The sequence below is a fragment of the Zingiber officinale genome, chromosome 5A, assembly GCF_018446385.1.
Source record: "Zingiber officinale cultivar Zhangliang chromosome 5A, Zo_v1.1, whole genome shotgun sequence".
In the NCBI taxonomy this organism is placed as follows: Eukaryota; Viridiplantae; Streptophyta; class Magnoliopsida; order Zingiberales; family Zingiberaceae; genus Zingiber; species Zingiber officinale.
The window spans coordinates 147,572,014-147,594,367 of NC_055994.1; the positions used below are offsets into that span (position 1 = coordinate 147,572,014).

The 22,354-nt window shown below is 42.0% G+C and overlaps 2 protein-coding genes across 2 annotated transcripts; one reads left to right on the plus strand and one right to left on the minus strand.

Moving 5' to 3' along the window:
• Window positions 1-969: 969 nt before the first annotated feature.
• Window positions 970-1,650, minus strand: LOC121980147 (transcription repressor OFP11-like). The gene has a single exon (XM_042532111.1). The coding sequence runs from the start codon at window positions 1,648-1,650 to the stop codon at window positions 970-972; it is 681 nt and encodes a 226-aa protein (XP_042388045.1).
• Window positions 1,651-8,986: 7,336 nt separating this feature from the next.
• LOC121982351 (UDP-glucuronate 4-epimerase 1-like) lies at window positions 8,987-10,581 on the plus strand. Its single transcript, XM_042535370.1, has one exon. The coding sequence runs from the start codon at window positions 9,085-9,087 to the stop codon at window positions 10,396-10,398; it is 1,314 nt and encodes a 437-aa protein (XP_042391304.1). The 5' UTR covers window positions 8,987-9,084; the 3' UTR covers window positions 10,399-10,581.
• The last annotated feature ends 11,773 nt before the right edge of the window (window positions 10,582-22,354 follow it).

Consider the following 22,354-nt stretch of genomic DNA (forward strand, 5'->3'; position numbering starts at 1 on the left):
AACCTAGATTCCTAGGACAGTTTCTTTCTATAATCAACAACACACATTATAAATAATATTATTTCCCAACTTATCGGTCCTATTGATTTATCGAACTAAATCGCACCCTTTGATAAATTAAAGAAATAAATACTAAATATATGCGCTTGTTATTATATCAGGATTAAGAGCACACACTTCCATAATAACAAAAGTCTTGTTCTTTTATACAGTCAGTATAAAAAGAACTTACCTTAAATAGTCCTGCTCAATACACTCAGAGCGAACTAGTTTAATTTTATAGTCAAGTTAAACTAATACCAAATTATACTACGACTATTACAATGATTTGTTTCTATCCATCTTAGTCGTGAGCTACTATTTATAATTTATAAGGAATTGATAACATGATCTTCTGGGTGCGATACGACAACCATGTTATCTACAATATAAATTAATTGAACAACTACACTTAACATATAAATATAGACATTTGACCAATATGATTCTTTATTTCAAAATAAATATTTACAAAAAGCTAGACTTTTAGTATAAACTCTAACAATTATGACACATTGCGTAAGTTATACATTCTCTATTACCCCAAACAAACTCTAACATCACTAGTCACCTCATAATTACAGAGGTTATAAGAGGTAGTATATAAAAAGAGATCTGACCTCTCCATTGGCAAGACACATTCTCGAAACATCGACAACTTATTTTCGCTCACACATTCTCTATTATTCTTCATTTATCCTTCTAAATTTGTACTGATTGAACATCAGAAATCTTTACCAAAGATTCTTTTTAATTTCTAGGTGCTAATATTTTATTGGCTTATCTTCATATGCACATGATTGAGAGAAACTTTTAAATAGAATAAAAAGTTTTTGTCAGTCAATCATGCCTAGCTTATCATCTCTTTAATTTTTCAGACAGCACGATGTTAAACGTGCTGACGTTTTTCTTTTGTCTATATGATTATTGTTACTTGCAGATCTTCCCACGCGGCGACGACGTCCTTGCTTGCTCTTTCCCATCCGTCACCGCCGATCTCCACCGGCGAGAGCGGCCGAAGATGATTGCGAGGTCAGCAAAGGCCCTGAGGATGTGCTTGTGGACGCGCTCATGGTTGAGGTCCAGGTAGCAGAGGAGGAGCTCCTCCATGAAATCCCAGTCCAGGTCCGCAGCATCCGCGTGCCGCGCCTCCATCATCTCCTCCATCGACCGCCGGAAATCGTGATAGGGGTCCACCGAAACCGTCGTCACCGTCACGCCCTCGCTCTTTTCATCCGACGAAGACGACGATGATGGCGCGGTTGCGTCGCTCCACGGAGCGGAGCCAGGCGGCGCCTCGTCATCGTGGACGTAGAGCGAGCGAAAGTTGTTGCGGAGGAACCGGTCGATGTCGGAGAGAGTGGCGCCGGGGCGCCGGCCGGCGCCCATGGAAGGAGTGCTCGGGTACTTGGACGCCGACAAAAGGCGATGCACGGCGGAAGCGGCAGGGTGGCCGGAGTTCGAGAATCTAACTAGATTCGACGGCATCCTCTTCAGCTTCGAGAGGTGCGTTTGCAGAGCTTTGCGAATCCCCTTCTTCCCCTTCTCATTCACCTTCACCTTCTCCTTCTCCATCTCCTTCTCCTTCTCCATCTCCATCTCCATCTCCATGACTCTCCGAAAGCACCAGTTTTCAGAGGTAGGACAACAATATATACTAGTTTAGTAGGCTACTGTCAATTTGTCCCTCATACTTTTGCGTTTTAGCGATTTAGTCCCTAATTTCTTTTTCTGCGATTATTTCAGCAGGTTATAGGTCAGACTGTGGAACATTAAATTGAGATTGCGGTTATTTCAGCATGTGATGTGGAGTATTTAAATGACTGCTATTTAGATCTTTTAACTTGCTCTAGTAGCTTTTGCTTGATCTTGAGCTATTTAAATGGCTTCTTTCAATATTATTATTTTTTTTAACTTTTGAAAGGTAAAAAATGTCGTTGTTATGTTCATTTTGTTCAAAAGATTTTGGCCTTGTTTTGCTTGATCTGAGTGATGTCAGAAGTAGTTTGATAAAGTGGTCGAATTAATATTTTTTTAGTTGGAAGGCATGGTCGAATTAATATTCTGTTCAGTTTTGCTAAAAAAACACTTCAATTCTGATATTTGTTTGTTCAGTTGACGGAATAAATAATTCCATAAATTTGATTGTTCAATGCATGATATGGCATTTATTTATTTTTTATGGTTGCACATTATATTAATTCCATAAAAGCAATATATATATAAATAAACAGATAATACTTGTCTGTTAAAAAAAATCCGTTTAAATTGAGTTGAAAAATAAAAATTTTATAGAAAATTTTGAATATTTGATTATTATAAAAAAGATATATTATTAATTAATACTTTCTTTTTAAATTCCTGTGTAAATATTTTTTTATTTTAATGTGATTATTAAAAATAGATATATCATTAATTAATATTTTCTTTTCAAATTTTTTCAATAAAATAAATATTTATTTGTGATTTTAATTTCCATATATATAAACAAAGTTGTCTGCCTGCCTAAATTCAGTTTCGAAGAGAAATAAAAATTTTATAGAAAATTTTAAATGTTTAATTATTAAAAATAAATATATCACTAATTAATACTTTCTTTTTAAATTCATAAATATTTATTGGTGAGTTTAATTTTATTTGATTATTATATATATATATATCATTAATTAATATTTTCTTTTTAAATTTCAGTAAATAAAGTAAATATTTATTTATGATTTCAACCTAATTTGATTATTAAAAATAGATATATCATTAATTAATACTTTATTTTAAAATTCCTATCAATATTCTATAAATAAAGTAAATATTTATTTATTGATTTCAATCTAATTTGATTATTAAAAATAAATATATTATTAATTAATACTTTATTTTCAAATTTCTGTCAATATTATGTCAATGAAATAAATATTTATTTACAATTTCAATTTAATTTGATTATTAAAATAGATATATCCTTAATTAATACATTCTTTTCAAATTCTTGTCAATATTCTTTCAATAAAGTAAATATATTATTAATTAATAATTTCTTTTCAAATTTAGATCAATATCCTGTCAATAAAATAAATATATTATTAATTAATATTTTTTTCTCAAATTTTGGTTAGTATTCCGTCAATAAAGTAAATATTTATTTATGATTCCAATGTAATTTGATTATTAAAAATAAATATATCATTAATTAATCCTTTCTTTTCAAATTCCTGTCAATATTCTATCAATATAGTAAATATTTATTTGTAACTTCAATGAATATTTTCTTAATATGTCATTAATGAATATTTTTTTGATATATATATATAGAAAATTAAAACTTTTATAAAAAAAACTTTAAATATTTTATTATTAAAAATAGATATATCATTAATTAATATTTCTTTTCAAATTCCTATAAATAAATATTTATTTGTAACTTTAATTTTATTTGATTATTAAAAATAGATATACCATTAATTAATATTTATTTTTAAATTTCTTGTAAATAAAGTTATAAATATTTATTTGTGACTACAATTTCTCTAAATAAAACAAATATTAGAATTTCATGGTAAAATTCCTTACGATATATCATTATTGTTTGATTCTATTTTGATTTTAAATATTTAAATAAAAGTAGAAATTTTATAGAAAACTTTAAATGTTTGATTATTAAAATAGATGTATCATTAATGTTGGAGCAATCTTACTTCAAGATGGTTCGATATAACTATGACTTTTGATGATTTAGGAAAAAAGTTTAAGTTAGGTTTACCCTTATATTCGATATGTGTATATGAGTTGTGCAGGTTTGCATGATACACATACGACTCAACTTGATGGCTTCGGGTCCGATAAAGAATGGAGCATCTGAGGGACCGTGGATAAGGCAACAAGGATAAGAGCCAAGGGAAGCACAATTCGAGGTATATGCGAAAGATGACATTGGGACAAGTCGTGGGCTTGAATGCATCTGAGGGACGAAAGTCAAAGAAAATAGTTTGAAGGCAAGAGGTTAAGGTTGCAAAGAAAAGTAGCGAGTCGTGAGGGTCAGAGTGTTGAGAGAAATATACTCGGGATGGGAAACCCTAAATTTTAAGGTTTACCATTTGACTGGTGAATGTACCAGTCGACTAGTGTCGACTGGTGAGAAAAAAAATGCTTCTATTTGCTTAGCCATTGTAGAGCAGTCGACTGGTATCGAGCCGTTGGGTTGTAACAGACATATCTCCACATAGGGCAGTCGGCTGGTGTTGTTACTAGTCAACTGGTGGCGAGAAACACAGCTAAGTATTTTCTCCCGAGCTCTATTTAAGAGAGCTCAGGATGTTTGGCCAAGGTTGACGAAATATATGTGGTTAACCCTAGGGGTGTAATCGAGCCGAGCAGAGCCGAACTCTTTAATGTTTGAGTTTGACTCGTTTATAATCGAGCCGAGCTCGAGCTTTATTTAATGAATATATTCATAGCTCACGAGCTTATTCGAACTTTTATCGAGCCTAAACGAGCTTAATAAATCTAAATTATAAATTTAAATATTTATTAAAAACTAAATTATATATTTTAAAAAATTATAATATTCTCGTTAAAATTTATAATTTTATTCTAATAAATAAATTTAATATATTTGTGTATGTTTTTTCATAACTAGAGTGTAAAATCTATAAATTCAATATCAAAACTATTATTATTTTTATTTAAAAGTTGATTTATGAGCTTAACGAACATGCTCACGAGCTAACGAGCTGAATATTGTGAAGCTTGAGCTTGGTTTGTTTATCTTAATGAGCATCATTAAACGAGCAAAAACGAGCTTTTATCGAATCGAGCTTCGAATAGCTCATGAGCGGTTTGACTCATTTACACCCCTTACTTAACCCCTATTAGTAACCTTCCAAGTGTCAGAGCTTCTCAAGAGTGCTTGTGAGAGTTATGGTGAGATTTCTCAATCCACAAGGAGTTACGTGAACTAGTTGGAGTTTATCGGGGAGTCATCAATCGATGGATTGAGATCGTCCACCTTATGGATAACCGTGAAATAGAAACTTTATCTCCGAATCACGTTAAACGACGTGTAGTTGTTTGTTTATTTCTTCTTGTATGTAGCTTAGCTTTCGTGTCCGTGTTTGTATTCTTTGTATTCAATTATGCTAACAAATACATAGGAAAGTGATTTGGGTTTTATGTCTATTCAACCACTCTTCTAACCGACTACTAGATCTCCGACAATTAATATTTTCTTTGCAAATTTTGTTAACAAAGTAAATATTTTATTTATAACTTTATTTTTTTTATAAATAGACCTAATAATTCAAAAACATAAAAATATAAATTGCATTGAAAGATTCGGTTGCAACACATGATTTATTATCAATGAGAGTGAGGCTTCTCTGTGCTACAGATAATACTGCACTTCAAAAAATTTAGTATCTACTATATTAAAATGATTATTATTACTATAAGCCACTCTCTAAAAAAAAAAAAAAATAGATCCGATATTTTAACGATCTTCTTAGTATCATCTCCATGATATGGAAAGAGGTTCATGCAAGTACACAGGCCATAGACTCATGATGGGGTATACACCAGGTCGTCAGTTCTTGATAATCGACCCCTGACCATTTCGTTAGAGACACCACTCTCTAAAACTCTTATGATCTATTAACATATAGAAATAAGGGAGATTTTAACTTGGAATGTGTCTTTGATAAAGAGGTATGTTAATTATTTTTTACATATTTATCTGATTTTTTTTTAAGTTTCCATGAATATTTACTTGTCTATATTTTTCTAGGGTGAACATGTATATGGAATAATAAAAAGTCCGGTCATGTGGAGAGTGAAGCCAATTCTTAAAAAAAATCATGTATTTACTAAAAAAAAAATTATCATTATTACATAGAATTAAATGAAGTATAAGATAACAATAAATAAATACAAGACTAATTTTATTGTAAAAATCATGTATGTAAAGTTTTTGATGATGTGTTTCCTTCTATGATATATGAAGATATATGAATTCAAGTCCATTAGTGAATTGACGAATACAGATATTGATGAGACTTTACTTTTTGTTATGTTAATTTATTTTTTTATTTCATGATTAATTGATCTAATATTTTTTTCTTGTAGCTTATATTTTTTTTTATTTTTGAGGTGTTATTGGTAAAATAGTTGCATAAGAATTTACATGGAAAAAATAGATGAATAACCGGTTATTATCATTATTTAAATGTGTGGAGCAAAAAGTCTTATGGGTGAATTATTGGTTTCAAATATTTTTCCTATTATCAAGATGAGAGTAAATAGGAATTTGGATGAAATTATGGAAATTTTTAATAGGTAATTTGGATTATTTAATTTGGTATTAATATTTTAATTATTATATATATAACTAAATATTAATGTAACATTCATTTGTTATTGTATATCTCATCAAATAATCTTAGAAAAATTTTTAAACGTTCATACTTAATTAATTTAATTTTAATTATACTCAAATAACATTCATTTGTTATTTTAATTATACTACCTATAATCAATTTAGTTTATTTTTATTTTAATTATTTATCCAAACGTTCATACTTAATTTTAATAGTTAATTATATAAAAAAAACGTCCGTGCGATAAATACTAGTATGATTACAAAAAAAGTAGTTTCACTAAAAACTTGCATGGGATGCCTGCACCATTCTTGGATTATTGACCATATGATGTGACCAAAATACATAATACACTCGTCCAATTAAATTCCACTAAATCTTTCATATTGCCATCCTATTAATTTATGAAATTGATAGTCATCCATCTCCCATAAATTCACAAATCAAGTTGCCAAGTCATCACGGGCTGGATCAGCTGAAAAAATGCCTGACACTTGCAATCGAGATTCAGGGATCGAGAATTGTCAGTTGTACACGGACGTAAAATCTCAGTCTGCTGCACTTTAAATTCCACTCGACCCCAGTCATCCCTCCTGCCCAGTTTAATTGTGATTTACCCCTCTAGATATCTATAGGGCCGAACCCACGGGACCGCTATGATGACGATTCCACCTTTTACAATAAATCAAGTTGCCAAGAATGTTGGATTTTTTCCTCCAAGAACTGAATACATGAATTTTTAAAAAAATACCGATCTTAATCTAATTAGTGTAACAAAGAAAATAATTGTTGCCCGCCGCTAAAACTTGCCAGTTCTAATTTTTATTTGCCTGTTTCCCACACGCCCACATTAATAATCTCCTTATTTATTTATTCTCATTACTGTTTCTATATTGTAATTTTATAATAATGACCTTGCAATTTTAGAATCTTAATAATGAAAAATGCTACCAGTAAAGGATCACCGGGGCAGCTAGCGTTTGGGAAATTGACAGCGCCAAGTAAAAAAAAAATAGGACAGTCCGATATATAAAATTCTCATGAAAAAGATCCATTGTATATATACAATGAGTTATTTTTAGAATTTGAATCCATAATTTTTTTGATCATGATATTGTTACGTCAAGACTCCCTTTCTAAGCGCCGAGTAATAAAATAAATAAATATAATAATCTCCTTATTTATTTATTCTATTTATTGTTTTTAATTTTATAATAATGACTTTACAATTTAAAATCTTAATAATGATAAATAATGCCCGTAAAAGATCACCAGGGCAACTAGCGTTTGGGAAATTGGCAGGGTGAGTAAGGAAATAAATAAATATAATAATTTCCTTATTTATTTATTCTCATTATTGTTTTCATATTGTAATTTTATAATAATCACCTTACAATTTAGAATATTAATAATGATAAATGCTACCCGTAAAAGATCACCGGGGACAGCTAGCGTTTGGGAAATTGACAGCGAAGCGCCCAGTAAGAAAATAAATAAATATAATAATCTCCTTATTTATTTATTCATTCTTATTATTGTTTCCATATTGTAATTTTATAATAATGACCTTACAATTTAAAATCATAATAATGATAAATACTGCCTGTAAAAGATCATCGGGGCAGCTAGCTTTTGGTAAATTGACAGGTCGAGTAAGAAAATAAGTAAATATAATAATCTCCTTATTTCTTTATTCTCATTATTGTTTTCATATTATAATTTTATAATAATAACCTTACAATTTAGAATCTTAATAATGATAAATGCTACCCGTAAAAGATCACCGGGATAGCTAGCGTTTGGGAAATTGACAGCGAAGCGCCGAGTCAGAAAATAAATAAATATAATAATCTTCTTATTTATTTATTCTCATTATTGTTTTCATATTATAATTTTATAATAATAACCTTACAATTTAGAATCTTAATAATGATAAATACTGCCCGTAAAAGATCACCGGGGCAGCTAACGCATGAGAAATTGATAGCGAAGCGCCGTAAGAAAATAAATAAATAAATATAATAATCTTCTTATTTATTTATTCTCATTATTATTTTCATATTATAATTTTATAATAATGGCCTTACCATTTAGAATCTTAATAATGATAAATACTGTCCGTAAAAGATCACCGGCCACCGGTTTGCATCCCATCGAAACCGGGATGCCCCACCGCGACCACCGTCTCTCCGCTTCCTCCGCGACCGACTATCCCGGTCGTCCGCCCCCACGTGGATTGTGGACCCGTCCGGTGAGCCCGCACTGGACATGGGTGCGTGAATGGCTTGTTCCAAGCGAGTCCCACGGTTCGGATGGTGGGCCCGACTCCTCGCGCCGAATTAAAGGTCGTTTCTATTTTTATTAATCCACTTAACAAACAGAGTTCCGAAACCTTTATTTATTCGCCTTTTATTCTGTCATTTCTATTAAAACTTTAAGGTAGTCAATTTTCATTTAATTTTGCAATAAAAGAAAAAAAATAGTAGTTTCTTTTCGCAGACCTGTCCGACGACCGCGTTCACGCGGTTTCTCCTGGTTTCCTTCCTGTTTTTAACCCTTTCCCCAATCTGCGATTTATACGCTCGCCGTAGGCCAGACCATAGTTAGCAGGTACAGCTGGACATTTCGTCGAACACCTGTGCGATCGCTGCCCTGCGGAAGAAAATAAGCGAAGGAAAAGATGATGAAAATGAAGGAAGACGATCTGTTTCCGGCGACGCCGGGGAAGGTCAAGATGGATCGGGCGCTCACCATCAACCGACAGTTCCACCGGTGCTTCGCCTCGTCAGGCACAATGTTCGTGTGGGCTCTCTTCTTGATCGCGCTCACGGCGTCGTATCTCAGCCTCCAGAGCTTCGTCGATTCGTCGTCCCGGTACTTGCCGTCGTCCTGGGGCGGGATGCAGTGGGAGAAGCAGATCAGGGCGTCGGCGACCCCCCGCCGCCCCGGCGGCAAGTCCGTCCTCCTCACCGGAGCCGCCGGCTTTGTCGGCACGCACGTGTCGCTGGCCCTCCGCAAGCGCGGCGACGGCGTCGTCGGGCTGGATAACTTCAACAACTATTACGACCCGTCGCTGAAGAAGGCGCGCAAGGCGGTGCTGGCCTCGCATGGCGTGTTTGTGGTGGAGGGGGACATTAACGACGTGCGCCTCCTCGCCAAGCTCTTCGACGCCGTGCCCTTCTCCCACGTGATGCACCTTGCCGCCCAAGCTGGCGTGCGCTACGCCATCGAGAACCCGGCGTCGTACGTGCATAGCAACATCGCTGGTCTCGTCACTTTGCTCGAGGCCTGTAAGTCCGCGGACCCGCAGCCGTCGATCGTGTGGGCGTCGTCCTCGTCGGTGTACGGCCTCAACGAGAAGGTGCCGTTCTCAGAGTTGGACCGCACGGACAGTCCGGCTTCGCTCTACGCGGCCACCAAGAAGGCCGGCGAGGAGATCACCCACACCTACAACCACATCTACGGCCTCTCCATCACCGGGCTCCGCTTCTTCACCGTCTACGGGCCATGGGGCCGCCCCGACATGGCCTATTTCTCCTTCACCCGCAACATCCTCAATGGCAAGCCCATCACCGTCTACAGCGGCAAGAACGGGGTCGACTTAGCCCGCGACTTCACCTACATCGACGACATCGTGAAGGGCTGCGTCGCCTCTCTCGACACCGCAGCCAAGAGCACCGGCAGCGGCGGCCGGAAGCAGGGTCCCGCTCAGTACCGCATCTTCAACCTTGGCAACACCTCGCCGGTCACTGTGCCGGCTCTCGTACGCATCCTGGAGCAGAACCTCAAGGTGAAGGCCAAGATCCACGAGGTGGAGATGCCCGGCAACGGCGACGTCCCCTTCACCCATGCCAACATCAGCTACGCTCGCGCCGAGCTCGGCTACAACCCGACGACCAACCTGGAAGCCGGCCTCAAGAAGTTCGTCAAGTGGTACCTCTCTTACTACGGCTTCAACCCAAGAACCAGCGCCAAATCCTCCAAAAGCTTGTAAAGATCCCACTTCTTTCTTCTTCCTCTTTTTTTCCATCGTCTTACATTGAAACTTAGCTTCCCAAAACCATACTGGATTCTTTGACGGAAACTGTTAATTCTGCTTCTTATCTGTTAATTAATCTTTGATCGGCCACCGTCTCCGGCGACGGAGTAGATATGGTATCAGTGCCATTCTGGTATATATCATCCCTGTACTTGTTGGTTTTCTTGTATTGATTACGCTACCCTTTCGCAACGACGCTGTGTAGCCGCTCGCTGAGTTGCTGACACTCGCGGGGTCCACCGGTCAACGTGATGATGCGCGTGTCGGGAGATGAGCTGCCAGGCTGTGGCTGGGCCCACCTCGATTGATTCCCATCCTCGGTTTTGTTAAATGGACGGCTCTGATGTCCTTCGTCTCTGTCCTTTACAGATCGAACGGCCTATCCCTCTCATCCCTTACAGCACATCGACGCAGTATGTCCAGCTGTAAAATTCAAGAACGACAAAAAAAGAAAAAAGGTATGAAACTAGGAGTTTCGTTCGACCAGTGACTTGCTGAGCTGGGAAGGACCCCAGGCATCCTCGGCATTTGCGGGCCCCGCATAGGCTCATACCTATTGACCGTCCATTACAAAGTCCTGATTTTCATCTAACCGTAATGCAGTCAGAATTTACTGCCTAAATATTATTTTTTACAAATAGGTAATGATTTTCATCTTTAACTTGATTAACTGTTATTTTTCAATTTAAAATTATTAGAAGTGCTGAATTTATTAGGAGAAGGAAAATATTATCCTTATTCCCTTTTAGTATTGATCCTGTCCGAACCGTCGAACCAAAAGACGCTGGACACGTGGTGTACTCTTAGTCGATGGTGTAGGCTTTCGTTGGGTCGCACGAATCTCCGGCGAAGCTGTACAGAAGTCGGGCCGGGAAGGGGTTCCCGGCGGCGACCCTCCGACGCTCAAATCAGTTAAGCGAACAGCAAAAGGTGGCTCAAAAAATCCAAGAGCGCGTCCCTCCGGCGAAGGAAGAGGCTCTTTATATAGAGCGGTGAAAGAACTAGTGCACGCCCACCGAGGCGCATACGTGCCCGCAGCCCATACCTCGGTATGTACCTGTCAGAGAGCTTACCTGACACCATACTGCTACAGTTCAGTCATGTCTTCGATGGAACAACAGAACACCTTGTTGTCAGACTTAGAGTATGGCCCAGCCATAGGACTTGACGGCTGTCAGAAGATGTTCCTATTCTTCACCCACCGCCCGGCCGGGACGTCCGTCCGGCCGACCGGCGTGAATAGCGTCGTCCGGATGACCCTAATTTCCCGCGCTAGTCGGGCGGCGCGCCTATTATGTCCTGCCCTCTCTTAGCCCTTCCGCTCGGCCATTTACTACTTCATTGAGCGTCGGAACCCCGACCCCTCTCAGGGCGTCTTTCACGATCAGACGTGTATGGGCAGGCCGATCGGCCTGCCCCATACGTCCGGTCGGCTCATCCTTCTCCGACGGACCACTTGGGCCTCTGACCTCCACGTGGCACTGACCCCTCGTTAGGGGGTCCCGGGCTCTTACCACCGGATCACTTGCCTCCTCCTCGAGTCTAGTCGAAGGAGGCGAAGTCCGACTGACTGGACTGCCGATCTGACTGAGCGATGATTGCTGCATTGGGCCGATCGGCCAGGCGTAAGGATGCTCATCCGTTCGGCTGTATCTTGTCCATGCCTTCTGTTTTCTTGGCATCCTTGTCCGATGCTCTCCCCCATTACCCATCACGTGCGCTGCGCACAGTAAGGGGAGTTCATTAAATGCGGCCAATATCCTGCTGACACGTGGCGATCGTGCGTTTGTCAGCGTATGGCGATGGGACAGCCGCCGTTTGAAATGAACGGCTGGATGATGACCTCGTTATCAACGACCTGGATCGGACGGTGGAGGTTGCTCCCGGGCGGCGATATAAAGCTCACGACTTCTTTTCCGCCGCATTGTTGGTTCCTCCTCCTCCGGCGCTCCTTTGCCCGTTTTTTTTTTCTCCGGCGACCTCGCCCCTCAACTTTTCGGCAACCCCAGGCCCCCGTCGATCATCTTTCTTGCTCGTAAGACCCTCTTTCTCGTTCCCAACGTTTTCTTCTTGCTGTTAATCGTTTCCTTCATTCGGTTTTCCTCCATTCCTTGCTTAAACCTTCCCCCTTTGTCCCGCATTCCTGTCTTTCGATCATGACTAGTACTTCGCAGTCAACCGGCGGTGCTCCGGGTCTATGGTACTCGACCATGGAAAGTCGTTTTGACAAGGAGGACGCGTTGCGTCTCGCTCGGACTTACGACATTCCTTCTGACCACCAAATAGTATTAGCCACACCAGCCGATCGGCCTCATGAACCGCCGATCGGCACAGTTCTTTTTTTCCGAGACCAATTTCTGGCCGGACTACGCTTCCCACCCCATGAATTTTTCCTGCAAGTCTGCAATTACTTCCGCATTCCGCTCGGCCAGGTAGTTCCCAACTCTATTAGGCTGCTGAGCGGAGTAATAGTTTTGTTCAAACTGAACGGCATCCCCTTAGACCCAAAAATCTTCCACTACTTTTACTATCCCAAGCAGGCCGAGTGGGGAACTTTTGTTTTTCAATCTAGGATAGGTTTCGTCCTCTTCGATGGCATGCCGAGCTCCAACAAACATTGGAAGGAGCACTTTTTCTATATACGTTTTCCCGAGCGGCCAACTTTTCGTACCAAGTGGCAGACGGCGATGCCGGCGCAACCGGAGCTCGGCAAATTTAGAGGCGACGCGGCCTACCTTCATGCAGCCGAACGGCTAGTTGGCCAGCGCTATCATATTGACAAGCTACTCCTCCCGGGAGTAATGCACATATTCGGCTTGTCCTCTACCACAGCCGACCTGCCCTGCAGCATGAGTAAGTTCCCTTATCTTCCCGTTTGTTTTGTTCTAACTGATTTATTTTTTGCTTCTGCAGCTGAAGTCATGTGGCGCGCCAAAGCTACCGAGAAGCTCAAATTGAAGACCGCTCAGATCGAGGCGGTGACGAACAAGGAGGCCGCCGAACGGGGCCTTTCTCCAGCTGATCCGGCCGGTGAAGAAGGTGAGGGGACACCAACTGTCCCCGAAGCCTCAGACGCCCCTGCCTCTCACGATGAGGCCGCGGGCGACATAGAACCTCCTACCGAAGCCGAGGTGGAGGGTCGTTCGGCCGATGACGTGCCGCTACACACTCGGAAGCGCCGACGACCGGAATCTGCATCTGCCTCAACTACACTTGATGAGTCACAGCCCGAGCGGGGCGCGGATGCACCGGTGCTGTCCGGGACGGTTTCCCTTGAGAGTACTCCGAACCCTCGTGGTTCTCCGAGGGCCAGCTCTGAGGTGCCGCCGTCCAGCCCTTCAAGAACTTTGCGCCGTATCAGGCCCTTGGGCGAGCTTCCCTCCTTGTCCACCGGTGGCCCGTCCGGTAAGGCCGACGCTTCCAAGAGCGAGCCGAGCGGCCAGAATTTAATTAAAACCGTTTTGCGCCTTTCTTCGGAGGCGTACATGGCTGCTGCTGATCGGCCTGCGGTCCCCGAGCAGCAGATTACCTTGACAGGCCCTCTGGCCCAAGCTTGGGTGGACGCTCGGCGTCGAATAGGTAGGCTGACTCCCGGGCAGCTCGGCGACAACAATCTACAACAGGCCATCGAAGTATGCTCTGTTTCTTTGTTTGCGTATTTAAATTATGTTTTTAACCTGTCCACATTTGCTAGCAGAACTGGGTGGAACAGATCGCCATTAGCGATCGATTGGCCGAACTGGAGGACGAGTTGAAAAAACAAAAAGCTGTGGGGGGTATCGAGCAGTCAACGGTCGCTCTGGAGAAGGCCAAAAAACTACTGGATGCCGAACGGAAAAGGGCTTCCGATTTGGCGAGTAAGGTCGTTCGGCTTGAAACGATGATCAAGCAACGAGATAAGGAGATCAAAACGGCGACCACTCGGAAGCAACAGGCTATCAATGATATGGACCGCATGAAGGTGGAGATCAGGGGGCTGGAACAACGCATCAAAGATTTGGACGCCCTGATAGCCACCGAGAAAGAGAGCCGCTCGGCCGACCTCCAAAGATTTGATGGAGATTTGAAGGATCTTCAGGCCGCCAGCGACGCTGCCCACGCCACGCTCAAAGAATATCAAGAGGGGGAGTCGGCTCGCTCCGAAGAAGGGAGGAAGGCGTTCCTCCGCTCGGAAGACTTCGGAGAGAAGTTTACCGACAAGATATCCCTCACTTTCGAGGAGGCGATCAAGGCGGCGGTGGGCTATCTGAAGACCAAAGGCCACCTGCCTGCCGAGCTGACCATCCCCCCCCCGAGGACCTCGCGAGCGTGATGGACTCCATCCCCGACGCTCTTTTTGATTTTGATGCGTGAGGAGCGTTTTCATGAACTTTTTTGTATTCCCGCCGTTCGGCCCAACTTATCTCTGTAATGACTTGTTTGATTTACCTAATGAGTAATAGATGACCTTCTGCTCCTTTCACTTCTGTTTTAGCAAGGCCTTTTTCCCTCGTCACGCCAAAGTGTTCTTTATATCCTTTCCGCTCGGCTCAATTCGATCGTCTTAATTACATCTATCATGCGACCGCGCAGCCGCTAAGCTTTCGAACGTAATCGCTCGGCATTTACATGCTAATATCCCTAACTTTCACTGACCAACTTTTTCTTTGTGTCTTACCTCCAAAGGGATTTTCCGTACATTTTTGATGAGCGAGCCGCTCAGCCGTATAACCAGGCTATCGTTGATTGTATCATGTGACTGACTATCCGCTCGGACGTTTATAGACACCGGCTCGTCTCTCGATATTTAACGTCGGAGCTCGACGGCCTTCCGCTCGGGCGATTATAGACGCCGGCTCGTCTCTCGATATTTAACGTCGGAGCTCGACGGTCTTCCGCTCGGACGTTTATAGACGCCGGCTCGTCTCTCGATATTTAACGTCGGAGCTCGACGGTCTTCCGCTCGGACGTTTATAGACGCCGGCTCGTCTCTCGATATTTAACGTCGGTATAGACGCCGGCTCGTCTCTCGATATTTAACGTCGGAGCTCGACGGTCTTCCGCTCGGACATTTATAGACGCCGGCTCGTCTCTCGATATTTAACGTCGGAGCTCGACGGTCTTCCGCTCGGACGTTTATAGACGCCGGCTCGTCTCTCAATATTTAACGTCGGAGCTCGACGGCCTTCCGCTCGGACGTTTATAGACGCCGGCTCGTCTCTCGATATTTAACATCGGAGCTCGACGGCCTTCCAGGCTAATTTTAATACTGCCGATCGGCGGTCCCATGGGTCATCCTTTGAATTAATTTTGATTCCTGCATTACAAGGACACGGGCGACTAACATATACAAAAATGATTTACATTCGTGCACCTTTCATCCCGCTCGATAAGGCTGGAGATGATTCGCACTCCACGGTCGATCCAGCTGCCACCCGTCTTCATCCTCCAAATAATATGCTCCCGATCGGAGCTTCTCAATAACCTTGAAGGGGCCCGCCCAGGGAGCTTCTAACTTGCCAACATCGCCGACCGGCTTGACTTTCTTCCAGACAAGATCGCCGACCTGGAATGATCTGGAGATTACACGGCGGTTGTAATTTTGCTTCATCCGTTGCCGGTACGCCATCAGCCGAACGGACGCCTTGGCTCGCTCCTCGTCGACCAAATCCAGCTCCATGTTCCTCCGTTCGGCGTTGCCATCATCATAACTCTGAATCCGGACGGACTCGACGCCGACTTCGACCGGAATAACTGCCTCGCCACCATACACCAAATGGAATGGTGTGACGCCCGTCCCTTCCTTCGGAGTCGTCCGGATGACCCACAAGACGCCCGACACTTCATCAGGCCAACTTCCTCCCAAATGGTCGAGCCGAGCGCGCAGAATACGAAGAATTTCCCGATTGGCTATTTCGGCTTGACCGTTGCTCTGGGGATAAGCCACGGATGTGAAGTGTTGCTCGATGCCGTAGCTTTTGCACCACTCCTCTAGCACCTTCCCTGTGAACTGCCGCCCATTATCGGAAACCAATCGGCGAGGGATGCCGAACTGACAGATGATGTGTTGCCAGATGAATTTTTTGACCATCTGCTCGGTGATCTTTGCCAGCGGCTCGGCTTCCACCCACTTGGAAAAATAATCTACCGCCACTAGTAGAAATTTTCGCTGTCCGGACGCCATAGGAAATGAACCAACGATATTCATTCCCCACTGGTCGAACGGACACGAGACTGTAGATGCCTTCATTTCCTCTGCCGGTCGGTGGTAGAAGTTATGGTACTTTTGGCACGAAAGGCACGTCGACACGGTCCGAGCGGCGTCTGCTTGTAAGGTTGGCCAGAAGTACCCGGCCAACAGGATCTTCTTAGCCAGCGATCGTCCGCCCGGATGTCCTCCGCACGATCCTTGATGTACTTCTTGGAGGATGTAAGCCGAGTCCTCCGAGCTCACGCATTTCAACAATGGGCGTGAGAAAGCCTTTTTGTAAAGCTGATCGCCGATGAGTGTGAACCGACCGGCTCTTCTCCTTAGCAGCTGAGCTTCATACTCATTGGATGGTGTGGCACCCGAGCGGAGGAACTCTATGATGGGTGTTCTCCAGTCGCTCGGAATCGTGAGGCCTGCCATCCGGTCGACATACGCCACCAACAATACTTTTTCAATTGGCTGCTGAATGACGATCGGCGTTATTGAGCTTGCAAGCTTGGCTAACTCATCGGCCGCTTGATTTTCTGCTCTGGGTATCTTCTGAACAATAACTTCTCTAAAATCGGCTTTGAGCTTTTCGAAGGCTTCAGCATAGAGCTTGAGGCGGGCATTATTAATCTCGAAGGTACCAGAGAGCTGCTGAGCGGCCAACTGCGAATCCGAATGAAGCGTTACCCGACCGGCTCCCACATGCCGAGCAGCCTGCAAGCCAGCTATGAGGACCTCATATTCTGCTTCATTGTTGGTAGCTTTATAATCCAGCCGGACGGATAAGTGCATCTTTTCTTCTTGAGGGGAGAGCAACAATATTCCAATCCCGCTTCCTAGCCGAGTGGACGACCCATCCACATATATTCTCCACCTAGCTTCCGGCTCCGGCCTTTGCACCTCAGTCACGAAATCGGCCAAGGATTGCGCTTTGATCGCCGAGCGGGGCTGGTATTGGATATCGCACTCACTTAATTCCGTCGTCCATTTGATGAGCCGTCCGGATGCTTCTGGATTTAGTAGGACACGTCCGAGTGGGCTATTGGTTTTAACAATGATCGTATGCGCCAGGAAGTATGGACGAAGGCGCCGAGCGGCCAGGACCAGAGCGAAAGCCAGCTTCTCGAGCCCAGTATAGCGAGATTCGACATCTTTTAAAATATGACTAAGGAAATATACAGACTCTTCTCCGCTCGACCTCACTAAAGCTAAGCCGATTGCATGCTCGGTTGAAGACAAGTACATATGAAGTGGCTCATCCGCAGTCGGCTTGGCTAATATCGGGAGAGAGTTCAGAAATGCTTTCAAATTTTCGAACGCCCGGTCGCATTCTTCGTCCCAGTAAAATTTTGTAGCTTTGCGTAAGATCTTGAAAAAAGGAAGGCTCCGGTCGGCGGTTTTGGAGATGAACCTGGACAGAGCGGTGATCCGACCGGTCAAACGCTGCACTTCCCTTGTATTGTCCAGCCTCATCCATTGTTCCTGTTCGGATGCAGGAGTGTTCCCACAGACGGCGCCAAATTGATCCTGTCCGAACCGCCGAACCAAAGGACGCTGGGCACGTGGCGCACTCCTAGTCGATGGTGTAGGCTTCCGTTGGGTCGCACGAATCTCCGGCGAACCTGCACAGAAGTCGGGCCGGGAAGGGGTTCCCGGCGGCGACCCTCCGACGCTCAAGTCAGGTAAGCGAACAGCAAAAGGTGGCTCCAAAAATCCAAGAGTGCGTACCTCCGGCGAAGGAAGAGGCTCTTTATATAGAGCAGTGAAAGAACTAGTGCACGTCTACCGAGGCGCATACGTGTCCGCAGCCCATACCTCGGTATGTACCTGTCAGAGAGCTTACCTGACACCATACTGCTACAGTTCAGTCATGTCTTCGATGGAACAACAGAACACCTTGTTGTCAGACTTAGAGTATGGCCTAGCCATAGGACTTGACGGCTGTCAGAAGATGTTCCTATCCTTCACCCACCGCCCGGTCGGGACGTCCGTCCGGCCGACCGGCGTGAATAGCGTCGTCCGGATGGCCCTAATTTCCCGCGCCAGCCGGGCGGCGCGCCCATTATGTCCTGCCCTCTTTTAGCCCTTCCACTCGGCTATTTACTACTTCATTGAGCGTCGGAACTCCGACCCCTGTCAGGGCGTCTTTCACGATCAGACGTGTATGGGTAGGCCGATCGGCCTGCCCCATACGTCCGGTTGGGTCACCCTTCTCCGTCGGACCACTTGGCCCTCTGACCTCCATGTGACACTGACCCCTCGTTAGGGGGTCCCGGGCTCTTACCACCGGATCAAGTATCTTAAAAAAGGGATAAGAGGATTATCCTCCCAATTTATATCTTTTCGGTAATTTACTAAAAATTAAAAAAACGTATCTAAATTTTAAAATTTACTAAAAATGGCATGCTACTTTATTATTAATCAAAGGATAATTTTTTAACGATGTTTTTTCTATTATATCCTTCCTATTATTTTTTTTTAATTTTCGTTACCATTTCTCTCTCTTCTCTTCTTCCTATGCATATAACATTTTTCTTTTTTCTCTCCTCTTTTTTCCTTTCTTTTGCACATCTATTCTTCTAAAAATATTTTAACACATTTGAGAAGCTGAAATAAACAATGGATAACATATTTGCACTCTTTACAATCCCAGAAATCTATGGAAATTGAAATAGATGCAATCGGAACTTTCTATGTCTATCAGTGAATTTCGACATAATCGAGCAGGTCGAAACCACTAATGGACCTAAAGAACTCCGATTGTACTCATTTCAGTTTCCGTAAATTTTTGAGGTTACAAGGAGTTTAAATATGCTATCCATTGTTTATTTTAACTTCTCAGAGGTGTTAAAATGTAATAAGAAAGAATCGTCAAAATTCTCCATGTTGGGTCTGATATAGAATCATATCAGGCCCAATGTGAGCTTCATATAGAATGAATCATGTCCAACGTGGAGAATTTTGACGATTCTTCCTTATTACATTTTAACATCACTTAGAAGATGAAATAAACAATGGATAGTATATTTGACCTCCTTGTAATCCCAGAATCCATAGGAACTGAAATGTGTGTAATCGGAGCTCTCGATATTCATCGATGGATTTTGGTCGATACCCATTGATGGACCTCGAGAGCTCCGATTGTACACATTTCAGTTTCTGTGATTTCTGGGGTTACAAGGAGTTCAAATATGTTATCCATTGTTTATTTCGCCCTCTCAGAGATATTAAAATGTAATAAGAAAGAATCGTTAAAATTCTCCACGTTGAGCCTGATACCAAATATCATTCTATATCAAACTCACATTAGGCCTGATATGATTTCATATCAGGCTCAACGTGGAGAATTTAGTGATTCTTCTTTTATTACATTTTAATATCTCTGAGAAGTCGAAATAAACAATGGATATCATATTTGAACTCCTGCAACCCCAGAAATACACAGGAACTGAAATGGATGCAATCGGGGCTCTCTAGATCCATCAGTGGGCTTTGGTTGAAACTCACTGATGGACCTAGAGAGTTCCAATTGCATCCATTTCAGTTCTTGTGAATTTCTAGAGTTGCAAGGAGTTCAAATATGCTATCCATTATTTATTTCGACTTCTAAGAGGTGTTAAAATATAATAAGGAAGAATCGCCAAAATTCTCCATGTTGGGCCTGAAATGAAATCTTATCAGGCCTAATGTGGATCTGATATAGAATGATATCAAATTCATGTTGGGCCTGATATGATTCTCTATCAGCCCAATGTGGAGAACTTTGATGATTCTTTCTTATTATATTTTAACACTTTTGAGAAGTCGAAATAAACAATGGATAGCATATTTGAACTCCTTGCAATTTCAAAAATCCACAGAAATTTAAATGGATGCAATTGAAGCTCTCTAGGTCTATTAGTGGATTTCGACCAAAATTTACTAATGGACCTAGAGAGTTCCGATTACATCCGTTTAAGTTCCTGTGGATTCCTGAGGTTGCAAGGAGTTCAAATATAATATTCATTGTTTATTTCAGTTTCTTAGATGTGTTAAAATATTTTTAGAAGAATTGACGTATAAAAAGAGGAAAAAAAATGAGAGGAAAGAGAAAAATGTTGTATGCATAGGAAAAAAAGAAGAAAGAGAAATGATAGAACAAATTAAAAAAAAAAAAAAGTAATGAAGAGAATGAGAAAAATATATAAAAAGATATATACTTTGGTAAATAACAAAGTATTATATACTTTTGATAAATTCAAGAATATGGAGTCTTTTGATAAATTACCGTTATCGTTTGTTTGAACGGATATAAATATAGAGAATAGATAAATTGTTAAAATTAATTTCCTGTCCAATTGAATAGATGAATTACAAAAAACAGAGATAAAGAAAAAGAAGGGTGGGAAGACGCAGTGTTTTTTTTTAAAAAAATAAAGGAAAAAAAATTATTAACATTCTATTATAGTTGTTTTTAAAAACAAATTTAATGAAAATACCAAACTTCGATCGTTATTTTAGGATATCAAGGAGGTAAAAAAGGAGGAAGGCCCGATCTTGTTCGTTTCGAGCCCTTGTTTCTCTCTCGCTTTGCGGATCTTTCAGTGGCGGACGTAAGAAGCTCCATCGATAACAGTGCAAGACTTATGGATATTTGGTAGCTTAATCTCTAATCTCATCATTGATAATTTTAATCCTGGAGAGGCAATGTCATTTGAGCTAATGTGTTATTAATCCATAAAGACATCATATGTTTTATCGGTGTTGATTGTGGTATCATGATATCTCATTGTTACCTGCTATCATCAAGCAAAATTTTTATTAGTCTAGGCCAGGATTTTTTTTTCCCCATGGGAGACTGGTGCTACAATTTCTCATATTCGTTTGTTGTTGATATAGTGCCATTCAAAGCCTATATTGTTGTCACAGGTGTGAAATTAGCAACAGGTAGAAAGATAAAGCTTTCCATGCTTCCAAATTGAAGCTCTTCAATGGTGAACACTAGTCTGCATATTTGATTTGAGATTCTAGGGAATGGCACCAGGCACTCAGGCAGCACTCAGTTGATAGCCTCATTTGGACAAACATTCTTTTCTATTAATTGGGAAGATTTCATCATTTGCTTCCTAGAAATTTCACATGAACAAATAGAATTATCATAATATTTCAGCTGTGACTAATTCAACTAATCAGCCACTAGTGGTTAATAGAAACTGATGCGGCGATAGGAGGAGGTCCACCTGGCACGGGATCACCCGACAAGATGGAGGTCAAAGTCAAAATCAACGCTCTAGTGTCAAAGGGCCGAACGGAGGATAAATGCAACGACCGGTTGGGACAGGTAGGACTCGATCGGCGGGAGACATGTCCGGACAGACAAATCCTTCCGACTCGGAAGAATATCATAGACAGACGCTCAAGTCATATTATCAAGATGCCGAGGGAGACCAGATAGTTTGTCCGAACGAAGAAAGTCAGGTTACTATACAAACACTGCACGAAAGAGCAAGTGAAGTTGACAGATCGGAGGACTCCCAGCCGAGCGGATACCCCGCTCGGCCAAACAGTGGGACCTGACGATGGACAGAGTGGAGTCCTGGCCGAGCGGCTGATCCGCTCGGCCAAGCAGTAGAACTGCGGTACTCACAACAACCTATTATAGGATATCGTGGAGGGTGTGACCACAAACATATTGGAGAACGTGACCACGAATATATCGGAGAACGTGTCCACGTCTCGAGGAGCGTTCACGTC